Below are 21,598 nucleotides of genomic sequence, written 5' to 3' on the forward strand. Positions count from 1 at the left end.
TTTCGGCTTGCGTTTTTCTGGCATTCTGTTTCGACCACCTTGTATTCTATCCATATATAGCTTAAAAAGCATTCTGCCTTCCGAACAAAATTATTTGAAATACTTTAGTGATCAAATATACGGGCGAATCTAGACCATATCTTACATTCTTCTATTTGGTCTATTTACCATTAATTTTTAAATTAATGAGGAGGAGAAGAAGAAGAAGAAGAAAAAGAAACAGTTGTTTATCTATATAACGTTATCTTTAGATAACGTTATATAGATAAACAACTGTTTCTTTTTCTTCTTCTTCTTCCTCTTCTTCTTCTTCTTCTTCTTCTTGTTCTTTGGTACATCAACCGTTGTCGGTCAATGTCTGTCTGTACCACTAGTGGTCTTGGCTTTCAGTGATTTATTAATTACCCTAGTACGATAGCCAGTCATTGATATGAGGCACGGTTTATTCAGGGCTTGAACCTATGACGGGCATGTTGTTAAGTCGTAGGAGTTGACGAATGTACCACCAGACAGGCAACAATCGTTTGCCATACAGAATTTCAATGTGAAGTCCACTAACAATACAGAGGTGAAAGCTTTCAAAGCGATGAAAACTCCACTGAATATTTACCGACAGAGGGAGCCACCTGTTTTTTTTTAACTTTTTGCAAATTACTGCAGTTGTTTCTTCTTCTTCATTTTGGCTCAACAACCGTTGTCGGTCAAGGCCTGCCTGTACCACTTGTGTCGGGTTGGCTTTCACTACAGTTGTTTACCGTTTGCTAAACGCAGCCTGTTAGGATTCCTTTAAGAATGAAATTTAGAGAGGTTAAACACCATTTAGTTATGCAAACGTTTAAGGCCCGTACCTTTCAGTTCGCTTTGCGCATTGTCTCCGAACTTTCAGTTCGCGCGGCGTATTGCTTTGCAAATAATGTGGTTGAGGGCCATTTTGACGCTACATTTAGCAAACCAGACCATTCGTTAACTACGTTTCATATGTCGTTAAACAGATGGTTATGGTTTTCTCAACATGGTTACTAGGATCATATCAAATACATTGCGACCATTCCAAGAAATAGAGAAAGAAGGCAAAGTTCACTCTAGAGACGAATAGGATAAGGGGAGAGCGCAATCTAGAGCGTTAGGAGCATTTGAGAGAATTGGTGAGAATAATGTTCGCAAAACACGGCGATGTGACAAGCATTACATTTTCATAGCCAAAAGTAAGCGACTTCAATAAAACACGTGTAAATACTTCTCGCTATATATAAAATCGAAAATCGCCACAATGACGTGAGAGTAAACATTCAGCGAGGGAGAGAGAGTGGTTAGAACAGCACTCTCTTAGTAACGCGCGTTGCTGTGAAAGGAATTGCTCCATGCAAGATTGCTCGCCTGTGGGTGATGAGGGCAATGGTTACTAAGATTTTTTGTTTGTACAAAACGATTAGAAACCACATAATACGGGATATAACGATTTTTTTAATAACTAAAGATGAAAATAAGCCTACCGATCAAGATTTCCCAGATAATATAAAGATACATGTTTGAAAGCTATGCAAGATAACTTTAACTACATTGTGAAATGTTTGTTACTCCAATTAATTAAATAATCCAAAAATCAACCATGCGCATTTTGGGAGCTTAAGCACCTCGCATACTACACCGTCATCGGGAGATAAGTACCCAGGACGTCGGAGATGTACACTCCCCCAAATCTATTAGTCCACTTGAATGGCTGAGTCGGGACAAGGAAAAGGCATGACAACAAAAGACAAATTTAGGCGAGAGACCCTAAGTGGCCATATGCTAAATGCCTTGCTGAAATTTCGTGCGGAAAAGCAGCGGAGGTGTTGATGGCTTGAAAGTTATTATTGAATTTGCAACGATTCAGTGGCGGCCGGGAATAACTAATGATTTCTAGATGTCCTTCCGGAACAAAGCACTAAAGTGAGCGATGGTTCACTGCGCGACATGGCTACAACACACTGCGCGTTGGGTGAGGCAACCGTGCGCACTGCATTCAGCCGGATCAGCATCGTCTGCAGAAAGATCAACATTGAAAATTTCTCAAAAAAGGCAGAAAAGGATTCTGAACGTATCTATCAAGAGTGTTCAGGCAATGTTATCATCGTTCTATTGATAGTTTTGGTTTGCAACAACCACGCTATAATTTAGGACACGTCAAATTAGAAGCAGAATCTGAAAGATGTGATGCGGCAAGAATGTAAAGTCGTGTAAGAATTTGGTTCAATGATCTGGATGGGTTAAAACAGTGTCAAACAATTATTTTTACAACTTTATAGATTGGAATACTACAACTACAAAGTTGGTGTAATTGTATGAGGGAATATGTTCACCGTTGAAATTTGATGTTCGGCGCATCAATAACGATTGTCACATATACCAATACTAATTCAATTTAACACTTCGAACCCAATTTCAGGTCGATAAAATATACTATCAATGGCATTTTTGGAAATGACCCTCATGAAATTTGCGACCGGGAAAATTTACATTGAAATTGGACCATGCATCTATTACTTACTACCCAACGTATGAAACATAAGTAAACAAAGGGTAGAAATGGGATTCGAACCACTTGCGATATCATATTTTAGTGATTTTATGTTACATTTATATAAAATATTGTACAGTATTTTTGTAGTTGGATCTTTAATTACTGTTTTGCTATACTCTGATAATGACGCCGGTAACCAAAAAATAAAGTAAAAGAATCATACATTGATGTCAACAAAGGCATGGAATATATCAGGTGTATTGAAAATCGGATCTCTGCATGTCTACAGAACCTTTTATATTATCTAAATGGCCAAGGCGCTGGCATTATGTCTATGAAATTGAACATTTTTGTCATTACTTATATCTTTAAGTAAATTATATGCATTGGTACTTTTTGTGCGTATTAAATAACCATATTTTTAAATACCACTCCAAAAGTAACAAAATGCTGTGCCTTGGTTTTCAATGGTTTTGTTATTTAAGTTATTAGCCTATTTGTTGCTGGCGGCCAACCGGTCATTCTACAGCCTGAAAAAGCAGTTCACCTCCAAGAACCTGTCGTGACGGACGAAGCTGGGACTATATAGTACCTATATAGTACCAGTACTCACATACGCCTCTGAGACATGGACACTGTCCAAATCTGACGAAACCCTCTTAGCCGCGTTCGAGAGGAAGATGCTCAGAAGGATAATTGGCCCCGTATGTGTGGAAGGTCCCTAATAGACCGTGCTCCTATACGCAGAACTGACTATCCTGCTATGGTAACAATAAGTCACTGAAAGCCAAGCTCACTTTACTAGTGGGTACTGGCAGGCCTTGACCGACAGCGGTTGTTGCGCCAAAGAAGAAGAAGAAGAATGTGTGGAAGGACAATGGAGGAGTCGCTATAATGACGAGCTATACGAGATGTACGGCGACCTCACTGTCGTACAGCGTATCAAGCTCGCCAGGCTCCCAAATTGAGGTGGCAAGATGGCGTGGAGGCGTCCGCCATTAAGGCCGGGATAACGGACTGGAAGACGAAGGCGCGAGACCGTGAGCGGTTTCGGACACTCCTGAGGCAGGCCAAGACCGCAAAGCGGTTGTAGCGCCGGATAAGTAACTAAGTAACTAGCCTATTTGTTGCACCAGCATAGCCCAAAAGTAACCTCATCGATATAACGGTAAGAACAATTTAGGAAACCAAAAAGTTTAAACATTTATGGTATAATGCATTCGAAAAATTAGGTTTTCAAGTTAGGTTACTGCCACTGTACATGTAGCGTTTAAAAGCACGTTGAATGTTGGCAGATACCCGGTAGATTTTACCGGGCCTTAACTAGTTTTTTTAAATATTAGAATTATTTATTTTATCGCTTGCACAATCATTGCAAATGTGGGTCGCGAATGCCGCACGGGACTCACTTGGAGACCTCTAGATTAAGGTATTTGAGGCACTTGGGGTTTTTTTTGTCTTGGTTTGGCATTCGTGGAAGTTTACTCTGTAAAGAAATCATGTAGCTATAATTATTTCAGCAATACATAACTTCAATCCGAAAGCGATATCAACAGCAAAACTTCAAGGTAATAAAAAGCTTCGCTCTATACATTCGACCGATCAGTGATTTGTTTTTCTTTCTTTTTTAACACCTTGAGTGTCATTCCTATACGATAACCAGTTATGTTTCCTTGGGTTCCTTGGCTATTATACATGATAGTCAGGGATTACTGACTTTAAATCTTTATATATTGTAGCAGATAAGACGTATTTTCGTGAAATTTTGCAACAAGATCAACAAAATGTTAAATGACTTCATGATGCATACGGTTTTGGAGATTTTTCTTCTTTTTATAGAATTCATTGATGCTCGTAAATGGTAAAAATCGAATATATAAATGCAAAATAGCAATTATAGTGTAACCACAAATATTTTAGCTACAATGTGAGTTTTCAAAGCAGTTTTCAACATATAGCAGACATTAGTAAGAATATGCTTTAAATGTCAACATACGTTGTTAACATGGTTTTTTTTTCATTTTCATCAATGAAGCATCTTGTTAAATACAAATCTATACATAAGATTAAAAGTTTGGTTTTCCGATTTAATGATCCAAACAAAAATAAAAAATAATTATTTTAATCACCCTTTATTTTGTTTGTATTCAATTACACTGTCCTGGGGGCAATTGCCACAAAAAATGTTTTGCTTGGACCGTAAGGAAACAAAAAAGGTAGGGCACTCAACGTGTTGAACATGTGGTCGTTCCGTACTTCTATTGGACGCTGCTTATCCGTCGCTTGAATGGAAAGCGTTGGTCGCTTAAACCCGTCCTTTAGGCGCCATTTGTGATGCTTGGGTACAGCGACAGCAAGGATCGACCTGAAATGATCTGTTACTCGATATTTACTAACCGATTTGACCCTATATTCGACGAACGAAAGAAATATACAAATTAAACCTCAACAAGCAAATTTGATTCAGGAAAATCCCACATCCCTTTCGATTTACCTTTTCATCTCAGGGATCATTCCTTCGCATGTAGGACAACATTGTCTGCTAGCTTTTACGTAAAAATTTTATTTCAGTATAAAAGGACACTTAAAAATATCCTGAATTATCTGTTTATTTTTTTCCTTTTGCATCTTTCAATTTCTTTTCCCTCGCTCTCTTTCTCTTTCTGTTTCTCTCTCTTTCTCTCTCTCTCTCTCTCTCGCTCTCTGTCACACACACACATACGCTCTCCATCACTCGTTTCTTTCTTTCACTATCCCTTTCTCCCGCTCGTTATTTCACTTACTGCTATTATAATATGTTCTGGCCGGATGTGCTTACCCGTGTTTTACTCCACATCCCAGCCCCAGCAGTCGTACCTTAAAACCCCTGCGCGCTGGTGTTACGTGCAAACTCGTTTGCTCGCCTCTAGCTCTCAACGGTTTTTTTTCCTAGCTTTTCTCTTGCTTACTGAGGGGAGGGGCTTTTCCCCATTCCGTTCCTAATTGATTCTTCTTCTTATTCTTCTTCTTCCGGTTCTTCACTCACTTTCCAATCAGCTTGGAACAGATTCGTGTTCGGGCGGGGGAGGGGTAGCGCTTCGCGTGGCAGATCACCCCAGATCAGCTATCAGTGTAATAATAATAATTAAAAAAAATACTACTTTCCTACTCTACTAGGCTAACCTGCCTACCCGCTCAAGCCCGATCGGCTGAACGGTTGGTGTCAGTGGATGAACCGGAGCAAGAGCGCCATCGGTCGCCGGCCGCATACACCCCTAGGCAGCTAGGACGAGCTGTTTTCCGCGCTTTCCCCGGTGTGTGTGTCCCAGCAGCAGCAGGCACAACAATCTCCCCTTTCATTGCAAATTGTGCAATTTTGGTAATGGAAACATAATTGGGCGATACCTTGAGGGATACCCGGAATAAATTAGACCGCTAAGAAAGGGAGGCGCACTGGTGCTGCTGGAAGTGTGCTCCCCCGGGGGAAGCAGGGAAGGGAAAACAACTCGGGCGAGCGTACGCGCTGTCGCTCGGGTTCATCGCACACTGAGATGCTCTCGTACGTCTTAGAATTTGCGCCTGTCTGGATCGCGGTTCCTTTTTCTCCTGTTTTTCAGCCCCCTTGTTTCAGGTTTCAAATCTCGCGAATCTCGCTGCCGCTGTCACGCGCTCCCCCGCGTTAACGTTGCGCGGGCCTCACGTGTACCAGCGGCTGATAAATGCTTTTCCTTAACTTTTGCTTTCTTATCTCTCTTGCTGTTTTGTTTGTGTTATTTCTCCATCCGATTTCCATTTTAGTTTCCGATTAGGTGGTCCAGGGGGGTTTAAAAATGTTTGAGCTTGCATCTGCAGCATCAAATTGGTTATGTTATGGTTGTATTCAGGTAGTTGAGGGTGAGTCTGATATAGTTGGCGATGGCCCTGCCTGAGTTCAACTGGGCGTGAGGGAGAGACGGGAGGGGGGGTTGGTAGGTTTTCGTAACTGTGTGCGTGTGTGTATGAGTGGATGTATGTGTTGACTAACTTTTTCGACGATTGTAGGCTTTGCTGTTAGAACTAGATGCACCGTGGTTGGTGCAGTGGGACATTAAAAAAACTCAAAAGAAAATGGGACTCAACGACTCCCGTGCCAATCTCAACGCAAGCTTTTCCTCTACATGTAATACACCTGCTCCCGTCTACTACTCCTGAACGTTGTTTTATGCGCAAATTTTGTTCTTGTGGATCATTTTTACAGCCGCACTTGGTTCTTGCTTTGCTTCCGTTCTGGCAATCCGCGTGCCATACGTTTTGACAGACGAATGTACCCCTAACGTGTACAGTGCTTTATGCTGGGGGGAGGGGAGTTTTCGTTAAAGTTATGGCAAAATATACAGTGATAAAAAGATAATCGTAGCAGTAATACAAATACAAATTTAACAATAATATTAAAAATAGCTATACCATTATCGCAAGCGTTGCTGGTCGTTAGCAACACACACGAACCAAAAAAAAAAATAAGAAAGCACTGTCGGGGTTTCGTTTTTGTTTTTTTTTTTTGTAACTGGTGAGTGAGGCAAAACTATGCTCGAACTATGTGAAAGCACTTGGAGTGATCCGAAATTAGAGCGAATTGTAGCAAAACGAAGTAGAAAGAAACAAGTACACTCCAAACTACGTTAACGAGCCACTTGCTACTGTACTAATGCGAACTTCAGGTGAGGAAAAGGGAAATCTATTGGGAGAAGGTACAGCGACGTCGAACTTTCGCCATTGACGTCCGTTACACACACATACACGCACACACAGAAACACACACTTCCACACGCATACACACAAACACTTCATATAAACAAAACACAATATCCTTCATCGTGTGTAGAAACAACTTTTTTAACGGTACCCCATCTGCTAGATCGAGTAACACTTTTAAGAATGAGAAATGTTTGGATTGTAGCTTCTGCTTTAACTACCATACAGTCGACATTCTAGAACAGGGGTGTACGAATCGGTATTTTTCTCCTTGAAAGACGGAACAAACAAACAGGAAACTAAACGAATTTGCTTCCGAAAAAACATAAAACGGCGCCATGTCTATTGCCAAATGTTCAAGCGATCGTACAAGCGATCGTTTTCGAACTACAGTGCACGGGGAAGGAACCCCTGTTCCTCCCACACACTAATCACTGCGCTGTGGATGTTCGAAAAGTTCGCCGGGCCGAGCGTCCGAGGGAGTGCAAATAACCATCGGACTGCCGGCCCTCGTCAACACTACGACCGGTCAATCATCGGGCTCTGGGCGCTGAACGTTGATAAGCATGGAGACCAAAACCTACTCAATGAACAGAGAAAAAAACAGGATAATAGCACTCACACAACCGCCCCTGTAAGGCGAAGGCGTACTGTGTGCGTGCCCTCGTGCGTGTGTGTTTGTGTGTGGATTTGCTACTTTGTGCGCTGCCCAAAGGTGGTGGAGTCGACGCGATTGCATCGACGTTTGCGCACAGCTTGGTAACAGTCGAGCGTTTGAAAAGACCTCGTGTCAAGCATCTTCGGGCCATACCTGCCACGCAAGCAATGGGCGATGGGTTTGAATTTGGTAAAACGGGATTGGGAAGATGCGCACTCTGGGCCCGTCTGTCTGGCAGATGTTGGGCCCGGTTGGTTGGCACATCGGTATCAACGTCTTGTTTCGTGAGTCACTCGTGTCCGTGAGTCGTTCGATTGACGATCGAGTTACTGAGGCGGGACGGGAACGGTACCGCATCAAAAAAGGGGAAAAGGGGAATGCGATAATAAAAGAAAAAAGACAGATCTAAAAACATTTACCGGAAAATCGGAAACAGGAAGCAATGGACGTGTACCGTTCTTGACCGCATTGTATGGCGCTTGTATCGGTTATCGGTCTTGTGCGCAGGTGTGTACATGTGTGTGTGTGTTTGTGTGTCATTCCTACAGCCGTAATGATCTACCCTGAAAAAACGTCGTCGCGTACCGTCGTCCTACTATCAGCTAGTGTTGTGTAAAGTGTGTGCGTCCGTTTGCCACCCATCTCAGTCCTTATTTAGGGTTACTTAGCTCCTAATATCGTGCGTCCCGTTAGCGCCACTCTCTCTTTCTCTCTCTCTCTCTCTCTCTCTCTCTCGCTATATTCCGTATCTGTCTACCGATCTTACTGTTCTACTCATACGCTGTAGTGCGCGGTCCATGTGCGCTCGGACGAGCGTAGCACGCGTTCAAGAGTCCTCTAGAATCCGGTCCAGCGGGGCCGGCGTTTCCGCTCATCTCCTTCTGGCGGCCGCCACCGCAATCATCTGCTGCAGCATCGGCTCGGGGCTGCAGGCCTTCGGTTCGCACTGCATCTGGCCGTCGCCTCCGCACCTGAACGCAGAACAAAGAGAGCAAAAAAGAAAGGTAGGTTTAGTAGGCGTGTTGCGCGGTAACCGGGTACGGTGGAAGCAGTTCGGGGAATACTTACGTGCAGCGCATGCACGGACCGGACGCGGACGCCACGGTTTCGCCGACGTTGTACGGCTTGCCCTGTATCTGGCAGCCGCGCTTCTGCACGTGCCCCTTGTACGCGTGGGACAGGAAGTGCGGCGGCAGCGTGGTGGTCGTGGTGGTCGTGCTGGTCGTCACGTTTAGCACCGTCGCCATCGACACCGGGCACTCGTACCGCGGGCAGCAGAATCCGGCGATCGGCTCCTCGTTACAGCCGCTGATCGGCGGCGGACACGACTGCTGCAGGCAGATGATGTCGCTGCGGAAACAGAAGCAGAAGTCGCACGGATCGTCGCGCGGGATCTGCTGGGCGGACACGTACAGCTTGCCACCGTAGCGGCAGGTGCCCGGACCGAACGCGGCCGGGTCCTCCTCCTCACCGTAGTCATCCTCGTACGAGGACGGCGGGTAGTGGGGCGGCATGTGACCGTAGCCGGTGTCGTAGTGCTGACCAGGCGCACCGTACGACGGTCCGACCGTTTCCGGCTGCTGCGTCGGTTTTGCCGGGCTGCTGCTGCTGCTTTCCTCGCTCACTCCAACGACTTCAGGCTCCTGCACCTTCTGCTGGTCGTCATGTTCGTCCTCGGTGAAGGTTGGCTTTACTGCTTCCTGCTGCTCTTCGCTGTCATCGCTGACCGGCTGTGGCTTCTCGGGAACGGCGGGCACGACGGCCTGTTCGTCCACCTTCTCGTCCAGCTTGTCGTCCTGTGCCGCGACTGGTGCGGCTACGGTGGATGATGCGAGATCTTCTTGCGTCGTCGTTGCGGGCTGCGATGACTCTCGTACGGGTCCGTCTGTCTCCGCTGCCACCGGTTGAGCGGTGGTAGCTGCTGTCGACGTGGTCGTCACTGCAGGCTCCTGCGAAACAACCTCTTCCGGAGCTTCCGAGTGGTGTTGTTCCTCGTCACGATTGATCACATCAACCGCGGCAGCAGTAGTTTGAATCTCATCCTGCGACGGTTTGGAGGTAGTTGTGGTGTCGGCGTGCGCGGCCGTCACTTCGGTCGACGTCTGTTCCGCTTCCTGTTGCACGGTGGTTGGCTGCTCGGTGACCTGCGAGTCCGATTCGGCGGCGACCGTCGTGTACACTTCAGGCTTGGGAGTGAGCTCCTCTGCGGACACCTCCTTCACGGGGGTGCTGGCTGGTTCGGCTGTGGTGGAAACCTTTTCTGGTGCTCGTGGCGTCGTCACGGCGGCCAACGATTCTGCCTCCTCGGATGATTCATCATCCGCGTTCAGATCGTCCGTCTGTGGCTGCTCTGCGTCGTCGTGTTCTTCTTCGGAGGTAGCTCCAACTTCCACCGCGTCGAAGGCGACCGGCAGTCCGGTGGTCGATGATACCGTTGGCTGAACCTTTTCGTCGCTCTCTGATACACTCGCCGCTGTGGTGGCCTCATCCGTCTGCTCTTCGTCCTGCGCATCACCGACGACCGTACCTTCGCTGGGAAGATCGCGCTCTGGTTCGGCCTCGACTGAGGCCGCCGTGGTAGATGGCTGAGCATCCTCTTCACTGATCAACGCAGGCTGTACCGTCGTTGACTTGCCGTCCTTGTCATTATCTTGCACTTCATCCTCTTCCAAAGCTGCAGCAGTCGTTACTGGAAGTGCTGTACTGGATGGCGCGTCCTTATGCTGAGAGTCTGCCTCTGGCTCGATCGACTCGTCGTACATTGGGCTAGGTGGTTGGACCGTGGTGTTGCTATCAGCCGTCTCTTTCTCCACTGGTTTCTTGTCCTGCTCAGCGTCATCGAGTCCCGTTCGTTCTGGTGTTGCAAACGTGGTTGAGTACGAATCCTCCTCATCGGCAACACCGATGGAGGGTTCGGGCAAATCGGCTTCGGGTTGGTCCTCGTGCTTATCGTCAGATTCCATAGCCGGAACACGTGCTGTAGTGATGTGAACCTTTTCGCCCATGGTGTCTTCTTCCTTATCTGCTTCAGGTTCGACCTCCTCATCCAGGCTAGCGCTGGTCACCGTCGATGGCAACGTCGTGTGCTGGTCTTGCTCCTCTACAGCCTGTGGTGCAGCCGTCGTTTGTTTGTCTTGCTCAGGCTCGAACTCGACCTCATCCTCCATTGGCGCTTCCTGTTCAGGCTCAGTTGGTTTAGCGATGGCGTCCGCTTCCTGTGGTTGCGGCTGATATTTCTCGTCTTGCGTTACCTGTGGTGGTAGAGTCGTACGTGTCTGCTGTTCGTCATCGTCGTGCTCGACTTGCTCGCCTTCCTGAGAATCTTGCAGTACAGCTTCGGTAACATCGGCCACATTGGTAGCAGGCACTGGTTCAGTTGGGTACATTGAATCCTCCGACACATCATCAGCAGCCTGTGCTACTGGGACTTTCGGAGGTTTATCTGTTTGCTGTTCGGTACCTTCTTCCTGGCTCTCATCATCGTCAGCAGCAGGAGCGCTGGCATCGTCACTGAATACTGGCTTTTCACTATCTTCCTTTTCGCCATCCTGCAGCGGTGCAGCTGTAGTTTGCTGTTCCGTAGCTACTGGAGCAACCGTCTTGCTGTCGTCGGCAACATCTGCCGTTGTAGTCTGCTCACTGTCATCGAAAATAGCAGCCGGCGTTGTAGCGTGTTCAGAAACACTCTGCACGTCCGACTCCGAATCCTGCTCAACCTGCTCAACTTGCTGTTCATCGTCCGTGCTTACTGGCTTAACAAACACCTGTGGCGTAGTGACAACCGGCACATCATCCTCCGGCTCCTCATCTTCATCAACCTTATCAGCGTGCTGTACTTCCGACTGTTCTTCCTCCACTGCCGTTACCTCAGAGTCGCTGGACGCAATCGCTGGAGTCGTCTGCTGCTTCTCATCTTGTTCAGCCTGCACAGCGGCGGGCGTCGTAATGAGATGTTCCTCGTCATGTTCCTCATCCTCTGCGCTGTCTGCTGCCGCAACGCGGACTGTCGTTGAGTGAATGTCATCGGAATGCACCTGCTCTGGTTCTGTGTCATGTTCCTGTTCATCCTGTTCCTGCTCAATGTCCTGTACCATCGCTGGTGTTGTATCAACTGGACTGGATTGCGTTACCGGCGCTGGTTGCTCTGGTTCAATATCGGCCTCAGGTTTGTCCTGCTCCACAGGCGATACCTCATCCTTTCCAGCTGTCTCCGTAGTCGGCTGTACCTCGCTCTCTTGCTCCTGTGCAACCGTTGTCGGTACCGGTTCCTGTTTGGTGGGAGCAACCGTTTGCTGCTCTGTTTCTTCAATTTCGTCGTACATTGGCACCGATTCAGGCTTCTTTTCTGGCACAGCAACGGACTGGATGTCTGCCTCGATTTCGTTGTCTTCCTGTTCGTCATCTCGGATCGCTGGCGTTACCCGTTCGCGTTCCTGTTCCGGCAGCTCCGGTTTAGAGGTGATTGGAGCCATGGTTTCTTGCTCCGCCCGTGGGGTAGTGCGCTGTTCAGCATCCTCTTGCTCCTTGATCTGATCCACCGGCTCTAGCGGGACCGTTTCCTGAGGAATTTCGGCAGGCAATGGCACCGCAGCATGCTGTTCAGTATCGTCCAGCGTCGGCTTGAAGATTGGTTCCTCCTGCTCCTCATCATCCTCTTGCGGGAAATGGAAACCACCGTCGTGTTCCGGCTCTCCACCGACTGGGCTGATCAAATTGTCATCATCCGTTTCCTGCGCATCAACTGCTTGTGGCTTAGCTGCATCCTCAACAGGCTTCACCTCATCGTGCGTTGGTTGCACAGCATGCGATGTAGAAACTTCTTCTTCCAGCGTTGGTTTCACGATCGGTTTGTTGTCTTCTTCCTCGTCGACGCGGTAGATAATTGCATCATCGACGGCATTTGGTGAAGCTGTGGTGCTTTGTGCTGCTGGCGCTTCGGTCGTCTTGCTCACATCTCCATCATCTTCCTGCTCCATGGCTGCCTGAACAGTCACGGCGACAGGTACGTCGGATTCCTTCTCACTGGTTACGGACGACACGGTGGTGCCTGGCTGTTCGTCATCGTGCACTTCGCTTGACTTGTGTGTGGTTTCTGGCTCATGGTCATACTGTGTCGAAGCTTCCTCCTGAGCGGTTGGCCGTGAGGTGGTTGGTGCTGCAGACTCTTGAACATCATCTTCAGTTAATTCCGGTTCATCAGTTAGTTTCTCCTCTTCGTGTTCCTCTTCTTGGAGCTCGTCAGCAGCAGCAGCAGAAGCAGCTGGCTGCGTTGTGGTTTCAGTCTTTTCAAGATCGTCCTGCTGTTCTGAAACCGTTGTAGGTGCAACTGTCGTTTGAATCGTTTTACGCTTAGTTTCGATTTCCGGAACTGATTCCTGCTGTTCCGTAGCTGTCTCAATAGCACGAGCTGTCGTTGCTTCTTGGGCCGGGCCCTCTTCGTCTTCCTCCACTGCGGATGGCTTATCGGCATGAACTGTCGTACTGGAAGGCTCATCATCCTCCTCCGCCTGATCGTCAGAGCTTTGCGGTTGATCTTGTTCCTGCTCAACTACTGTTTCTTCATCGGCTTCCACAGTGCGAGCTGTCGTTGGTGCTGGCTGTTCCAGCTTCTCATCCTGTTCGACCGACACCGCCGTATCTTCTGTGACCGAGCTAGATGTTGTTACTCCGTCATCGGCCTTACTAACTTCCTGTTGCTTATCGCTGCTAATTGTGCTAGCCGTAGTTGCTTGCTCCTTATCATCTTCTACCTCATCGGCGGTAACTGTCGTTACACGCTTATCCTGTTGATCGGTTTCCACGCCACTAGTAGTGTCTTCGGGCTTGGCATCTTTGTCCTCTGCCTCGCTGTCCTCCTCAGTTTTTACAACCGAGGCAAGCGTCGTTCCAGTCTCCTCAGTGAATGTCTTGGTCGTGGTTGCTTGCTCCTGTTCGTCTTGTTCTGCTGCCACACTTTCGTCAGATTCGGTGCCACGCTCTGCAGTGCGCAATGTAGTACCCTCTTCCTGGAGCGCAGATTCCGTTACGCTTGCTTGTGTAGTTGCGGGCGCGGCATCCTGTTCTGGTTGCTCCATCTTCACTGGATCTTCTTGTGCTACATCGTCGTCCTGCGCGCTGACCACCACCGGTACCTTGGTCGGAGCTGCCGTGCTCAGGATAATTTCATCGTGATAGTCTGCAGTCGTTGGCCGGTTGCCGGCGAAGAAGTTAATGTGCGTTTCACCGTGTGAAGGCTCAGTTGGCCGGTAGGGCTTGAACACCTCATCATCCAAATCGACCCCAGCGCTATCGCTCTCTGCTTCCGATGGCTTATCCGATACATCATCATCGTCCTCCTCATCGGTGGACAGTGATTGAGAATCACTGGCAGGTGCTTTGGTTGTTGCTTCGGCGGATTCGACATCGGAAGCGCCCGAATCAGATGCGCTGACATCTGCCGACACCTGTTCCTCCTCACTTTCAGCATCGCTTTCCGTAGAAGCTTCAGTCGACTCAACTGAGGCAGAGCTCACCGTTGTGGACGCCTCCTTGGGGCAGCTGTACGACGGACAACATTCACCCGGCAATGTGCTCTTCGGCGTGCAGTCCGCGCTAGGAGCAGCCTCGCAACGTACCATCTCGCAGTGCACGATACTGTTGGAGCAGTGGCAAGCGACCTGACATTTACCGCTCGCCGGCACGCTGGCTCCGTTTTCGTACGTGACTCCGTCGATCAGACAGTCTCCCTCGCCAGGAATCGACTCAGGGAACAGTTGGTCCGGACTTTCGTGGACGGACTGCTGCTCATCGTCTTCGCCGAGCTTTTCGTCGACCGGTGCCGCTGGTTCCGGTTGTGCATCAACGCTTACAGGTGTCACGACTTCCGGCTCTTCGCCGCTCTGTGCCTGCTCGTCATCGTCAGCGTGTGTGTCCGGTACGACGTCCTGTGCGTGTTCCTGTACCTGCTGTTCCTGTTCGTCCTGTTCGTCGACCTTCTGGTCCTCCTCCTTAGAGTGCTCAACCTTCTGGTCCTCCTCCGCCTCGAGCGGAATGATTGTGTTCATTTCCACTGGCTCATCCAGATCGGCACCACCCTGCACAGGGTGCTGCTCCTGCTCCTGACCGTCATCCTCCTTGCGATCGCCAAAGGTCGGCGCGTGCTCGGTCGTCATAGAGTCGGATAGGACGTGCGAGTCGGCTTCCAGCGGCATGTTCGGCAGTATCTCATCCTTGGGTGGTTCAGGCGTTTGCTCCGTGGTGGAAGGTTCGTCCGACGTAGTTGGGACCGGTGGCAGCTCAGTCACAACGACTGCCGGTGGGAGCTCGACAAAGTCCTGCTCGACAGGCACCTGCGGCTCATCGTCAGCTTTTTGTGCTGGCTCCTTCTTGTCTGTGCTAACTACTGCCGGCCTGTCTTGCTCTGGTGCCGACACCTCCTGCTCCGATGGCTGGTACGTCTGCTGGTCTTGTTCACTGGGCACTGCATCGCGCACTGGCACTACTGGTGTGGTGGCAGCTTCCTGTTGCTCTTCCTGCTCGACCTGTTCGTCTTCCTCCTTCTGTTCTTCAGGGATGTCTGCACTAGCACCATCATCATGCTCAGCTGCATTTGTCTGGTCGTGATGATCGTCGATCTCGTTCTCCTTCTCATCCGCACTCGCCAGCGGTACCTGCTGCGATGGAAGAGCGGTCGTCATCGTCTGCTCAACGGTTTCGTCACGCGAAACGGTCGTCGCCTCAGCCTCAGGTGCGGCAATTTCATCGGAAGCTGGTTTTGTCGTCACCGGTGCCTCGTCCTCTTCCTCCTCGAACGGCACTGCATCGGCTTCCGGTGCCTGTTCATCCTTGGTGGGTGCAACAGTCGTGCCAGTAACATCGTGCTCTTCTACATCAACGTCAGCGTGGCTTGTTGTGCCTTCTTGTTCCGCCAACACCGTTGTCGATTGCACTGCTGGGCGCATGGTGGTCAATGGAGCGTCAAGGTCAGCCACGGTTGTGGCTTCCTGCTGTTTGTCTTCCTCACTTTCGTGTGATCCCACATGTCCAGGAATATGATCGCTTTCAGCTTCGGGCGCTTCGCTCAAGGATGGGCGTGCCGTCGTCGCTACCTGCTCATCCTCAACCTTCTCCGGTACCTGAGCATCATCATCGTCGGCTTCCTCGTGGCTATCGTCGGTCTGAACGTCCTCGAACTGTGGTACCACATGTTCCTGTTCTTGCTGATCATCCTCGCTGTCAATCTCTTCCTTCTCAACTGGCACAACGTCATCATGCTGTGGCATTGTGGTGCGCTCCACGCTAGCTGCTGTGGTCGTTAGCGTCGCCTCAGACTGCTGCTCATCCTGCTCAGGTTGAGCCTTATCGAACGACTGTGCTACCTGTTCCTGTTCCTGTTCTTGCTCTTCAGCCTCGTCCGCGGCAGCTGTAACCGCTGGCACTGTAGTCGTCATCGGTGCGGCTGCACTTCCGTCGCAGATGTACTTGTCCGGACAGCACTGTCCGGCTGCTGGTGGTAGTGCGGTACAGTTTTTGCCCTCGTTCTCCAGCGGCGTTCCACACTCCTGAACTGCGCACACAATATCGCCTCGCATGCAGTAGCAGTGTTCGCACGGCTTGTCCGTCATGATCAGTGCACCATCCGCGTACGTTTCTCCGTTGTGCACACAGTCCGTAGATACAGCGGGCGAGACGGTGGTCGTGAGAATGAAGCCGGGCGTCGGACGCACCGTTGTAGTATGTTCGTCCTCCAACATCAGGGTCGAATCCTTGTCGTGATCTGTAAAGGTTGAGCATGGGTTGGTTTAGGGTTGGATCTTATTTCAGCTGTTGCCAGCAAGTAGATCAAGCAAGGCCCATCCCAACACTTACCACAATCGTATTTCACCGGACAGCAGACACCCTTGTTGTAGATTGGCTGACAGCCATCGATGTGCAACGTACACTCCTGCATCACACAGGTCGTCATATTGCGAATACAGTAACACAGTTCGCACGGCTTTTGTGGGTTTGATGGCACCTGGATACAGAAAATGAAAAGCAAAGGCGTCAGCTACTTGCACGTTCATATAGGATCTTCGCGCAACAGCGTACCTGAGCTCCCTCCGGATAGAAGCGTCCATTGATCGAGCAACCGTACTGGTCGAGCGAACCGACCTCGCTGCCGGCGGTGGCACCGAGCGCACTGGAAGGGCTGGCCGTCGTCTGGTGGTCGACGAGCTGCACCTCCACCTCCGGGCAGGTGATGACCGGGCAGCACTGATCCTCCCGCTTTTCAATCGTGCAGTCCTGGCCGATCGCCTTCGTGAACGGGCAGACGCGCAGATAGCACATGAGCATGCGGTCGTGGCAGGTACAGTTCAGGCAGGGTTCGTTCGTCATGATGCGATCGCCTTCGCCGTAATGGTTGTAGTTGTAGTAGCACCCGGTCGATTCGCCATAATTTTCCAGCTCTGTTTGATCACTTTCGTACATGGGAGCTAAAGTAAAATATAGGAGCGATTTAAATAGTTTATAAGTAAATGTGTTTGAGCAGTTTGGCCTTGGAACGTAAGAACGGTGGGCGTCCTGTGGCGTAAGAACGATTTGACTTTTGCTGCGATACTAGCGTTACCCAATCATCCAATAGTGTGCGTTATTATTGTTTGGATTTAGTTTGAAACCTATCTGGAATGGTGGCGACCTTGCCGTTATTCACCCGCTCTTGATGTTCGACTGAAGCCTTCCATAATTATCGGTTGGATCTAGCACACTTTCGTCCAATCTGTCGGAAGTTTGCAGTGCATAATGCGTCCCTAGGGCTCCCATGTTTCAGTGCTCACTTTGCCAGGTTCGCACCTCTATTGTATGATGTACTGGTGTACTTGAGCAGATTATCAAGGCTTTTGTCAATCAATCATTGCTACACTGTATTCAGTCGATGATTTTGTGGAAACAGATCAAGCTCAAGCCGATGGTTGCCGCCCCAAAACCAAAGCCACGGACTTCGGCCGTCTTCCGGCAGGTGACCGAGTACTCTCGCTTCTCACTTCTCATGTGCGACCTTTTCCCTCGACCCTGGTGCCAGATTGTGACGCCTGACACTCCCACAGAAACAGAAGTGTGATATTTTCATCCACAAATCAGATTGACGTTTGCATTGCAATCTTTCTTCCGCGTCCATTCCACGCACCAAGCGGAAGCGGAATCATATTCCACCACCGCAACATCGTACGGTTTCATAAATATTAATGTACAATACCTCGTTACGCCGGATTCCTTCTCGTCACCGTGCCATTTCTCTCACCCAATTATTCGTAATACGCGTTCTGTTTTTGCTTCTCTACTTTTGCGGTCACAGCGAAGTTGGCAAGCGTGTCGCACGGCGAGTCGCATGCCTAATGTACCAATTTCCTCAAGCGACAAGGCCTTTGGGTACTGATGAGGTTTTGGATGACATTCGACTAAAGAACGGTCGATGCTTGCAATCGGAAATGCCATTGCTACCTACGCAACGCGGCAGAGAAAGCATGTTTGATTGATGGGTAGGCTTATTGCAAAATGAAGGTAGTCATGCTTTAATATATATGTGATTTTGAATTGTTTATCTTAACTTTTTTTTGTTAAATAAAAGGCAAAAATATCAGACAGAAACTGTACTAAACGATTTTAGGATTAAAATCCATCAATTACGGCAACCAAGCATGGCTTTTCTCATTCTCTCGCGTACTGAGCGGCAACCCAAAAGATATGCATGAATTGTCCGGCTCGGGTGAAAAATGGGGCGGTCCACGAGCTGGTCTATCTATGTGTGTGACACACTTGTTTGTGAGTGTCATCTGTTAGCTTTTCCAGTAACTCCCCAACCCCCTTCCCAGCATTTCTTTCCAGCAGGTCCGCATTATTTACCAGCCCGTTCGGTTTTCAGTTTTGGAGGGGGGCATCGACATTTATGGTGCATTTCGGTATTGATTTACCTCGCTGTGTCAGGACGGCTCAGGTTCAGCCGTTCGAACAAAAAAAAAAAAAAGAAAAAAAAACCGGTAACAGCATCGCATGCTGGAATGTCCCAAACTTCTACCCAAAAAAAAAAAAAAAGAATGTGCCGTTATACCCGTAAATGTGACGAATGTTGAATATTTCCGTCTGCGAGGGAGAGCGAAGGCAGCGAAGTGCATCTTTCAACCCCCTGGCACACCGTCACCGAGAATCACACGTGCTCGCGTCAGTCGTGTGCACAATCCAGGGGTTTCGGCATGCCGCTTTGATGAGCTAATCTATATGTACGTTTATGAAGAGTTTGTAGCCCAGGGGAGAAAAAAGCCGGAGGGTGGCGATGCGGTGACATTAATTAAGAAATTAAGGATTAAAGAGATCTTACGCGGCCCGGGCCGAGCCGAAGAAGCGCGCTATGGGCTGCATAAGAGGAGAGGAAAGGAAGGGGAATTGAGGAGGGTGAAATGATGGAGATTTTGTTGGATCGGGATGGGATAAGAAATGGGCGGAGGCTCCCAGAGGGTTCAAGTTTATTTAGCACCTTTCGGCTGAACGTTTCCAAAACAAACAGAGAAGTGTGTGTGTGAGTATGTGTGGGTCGCCACAAGAAGTATGCCTACCACTGCCACGCAGGATTTGTCTCTATTCTGCACTGAAGTGTGTCGAGATGAACATACCGATAATTTTAATAGACTCTGTGCGTGTGTGCTGTGTTTGCCAAAGCCGGACCTGCTGCTTGACCATCGGCGGCGACGTGTTGGGCTGGGCGATTCTATGCGTCATGTGCCGATCTTATCGCGCGCGCTGGCACGTGCACGTGGTTGGGCTTACCCAAACTAAATTGAGTTCCGTTCCCCGGGCAAGAATGCTGAACATCTCACAGCACACACACCACAGATGCGGCTGGACGGGAAGCCGGACGGAAGACGGACGCACGGACGGTTGCGTTGGCAATTTCAGATGCGCGGACCTTTCTCTCCTCCGCACGGCGTGGGCCAGTGCGGTGATCCTCCTGCCAGCCGGTACCGTTATGAAAATATTCGATTTCCCCCTTTTAATACGCACACACACGCTTTGCCCATGCGCCTTCCCACACACACACACACACACACACACACACAGACACATAGATACGCATCTTTAGCTGCAGCATCATTACGGACTGCTGCAAACACATGGGGCGCGCTCCTTCGCGAAGGGTGAAAGGACGGGCGGGCAACATCCAGCGACACACTGAAACTTGTTCTTGCCTTCGCCTTCACCTTTGGCAAGAAGGGAAAGCACCACCAGCCCGAGCAAGGAGACGGGCGACAAACCCGTGCGGTTTGTCTAGCTAATTGCTACGCCATAAGCCGCCATGTCCGAAAAATAATGCACATTCACAGGGACGGCCGGGGAGCGGGACACGTTTTCATTAAAGCGAGTGTCATTTGTCATCTTAGAGGGTGGTGGTCGAAACGTGTCTTGTACGTGTGTACTTTTTGCTGGTGTGCTATGTTTTGGCAAGCTGAGGTACAAATGGTACCACAAAAAGCCAGTCGGTGATGCGTCAAAAGGCATCACACGCACTCCTCCTGTCCACGTCATTGCTGTCTGCACGAGATAGACAACAAATCGTTTTATCCCAGCCAGTTTTCCCTCTTGCCGAGCAGCAGTCGTGAGTTATGAGCTTGCCGGCGCAAATATTCCCTAGTCATTGGCCGATAAATGTGCTTCGCTGATTGCGCACCGCCGTTGATGATGTATTTACAAATTTTTCTTTTGTTGATTCTCATCTTGTCGCCCCTCAGAAATGACAACACTGAAACTCTGCATTCGCTGGTACTTACCGCTGTGTGCTGTCGGTATCAGCGCCAGTGCTAGTGCCACTAGTAAGTACGCCATCGTGTGTTGGTCGAGCCCGAACAGGCCCGAACTCCTAATAATCATGCTGAGCGTTTTGGGCTGTTATTTTTGCTTGCCGGCGGATGCAATGACGGGCTGTGGGAAAGAGAAGAAAAAACGAGCACAACAAAAAAAAAATCATTAGAAAATAGGCAAGACTACATTGAGGTCTACTAGGATTTGTTGAAATCAGAAACACTGCCAGTGGTCGCTGCAAAGCGAAATGCCAAACCGCCATCAACATAAACATGTGCACGAGTAAGTGAGAAATAGTACGAGAGAGAGGGAGAGAGAGAGAGAGAGAGAGAGAGAGAGAGAGAGAGAGAGAGAAAGAAAGGAAGAGGAAAAGTAGCACAAATTGTGCAGCACACAGTTTTCAACAATAAAAAAACATCTTCTAATTCCCGCGGTAGCACGCAGGCAGGCCGCTTTCTCTGCTACGAAGAACTGTGAAGAAGCAAACAAAACGGCAACCCGAAAGACACACATACACAAAAGAATGTGTCATGAAATGAATTTCGAAAATGTTCGGTACAACATATTGCAACTATTAAAATGGAACAATATTCTGTGATTCGTTTTTTTTTTTTCAACCGAAATGCTGCTTTTGATCCCAGGGAATGTTGAACCCAAATCGAACGGCCTGGCTTAACCAGGCCAGCAGATCTAGGGTTTATCGCGTCCGGATTGTTTCCGCAATTAAATAACGCGCCCGGAAAGTGGAGTAGCGAATGTTTGTCACGTAACGACGCAAGTAGTTCAGCCGGGAGGAATTTAGCGCTTGACGAGGGATGACGCCAGCCAAACCATCGTTTCGCTGGGCTGGACGAGGAAAGGCTCCGCACAAACAACCGAGAAGCCGAGTGGTCCGGAATTACGGTAAAAACTGGTTC

General features: G+C 49.0%; 1 protein-coding gene across 3 annotated transcripts in view; it reads right to left on the reverse strand.

The window, feature by feature from the left end:
• Positions 1 to 5,431: 5,431 nt before the first annotated feature.
• The window catches only part of LOC121599311 (microtubule-associated protein futsch), a 38,010-nt gene continuing 21,843 nt past the window's right edge, over positions 5,432 to 21,598 (reverse strand). For all 3 annotated transcript variants that reach the window (XM_041927037.1, XM_041927029.1, XM_041927047.1), the window contains exons 3-7: positions 20,651 to 20,801; positions 16,941 to 17,326; positions 16,719 to 16,866; positions 8,940 to 16,626; positions 5,432 to 8,842 (exon numbers count right to left, since the gene is read on the reverse strand). In XM_041927037.1, the coding sequence (XP_041782971.1) occupies positions 8,743 to 8,842; positions 8,940 to 16,626; positions 16,719 to 16,866; positions 16,941 to 17,326; positions 20,651 to 20,750 (8,421 nt within the window). In that variant the 5' untranslated portion in view covers positions 20,751 to 20,801 and the 3' untranslated portion in view covers positions 5,432 to 8,742. The remainder of the gene's footprint in view (positions 8,843 to 8,939; positions 16,627 to 16,718; positions 16,867 to 16,940; positions 17,327 to 20,650; positions 20,802 to 21,598) is intronic.

Source organism: Anopheles merus, chromosome X (genome assembly GCF_017562075.2).
Source record: "Anopheles merus strain MAF chromosome X, AmerM5.1, whole genome shotgun sequence".
In the NCBI taxonomy this organism is placed as follows: domain Eukaryota; kingdom Metazoa; phylum Arthropoda; class Insecta; order Diptera; family Culicidae; genus Anopheles; species Anopheles merus.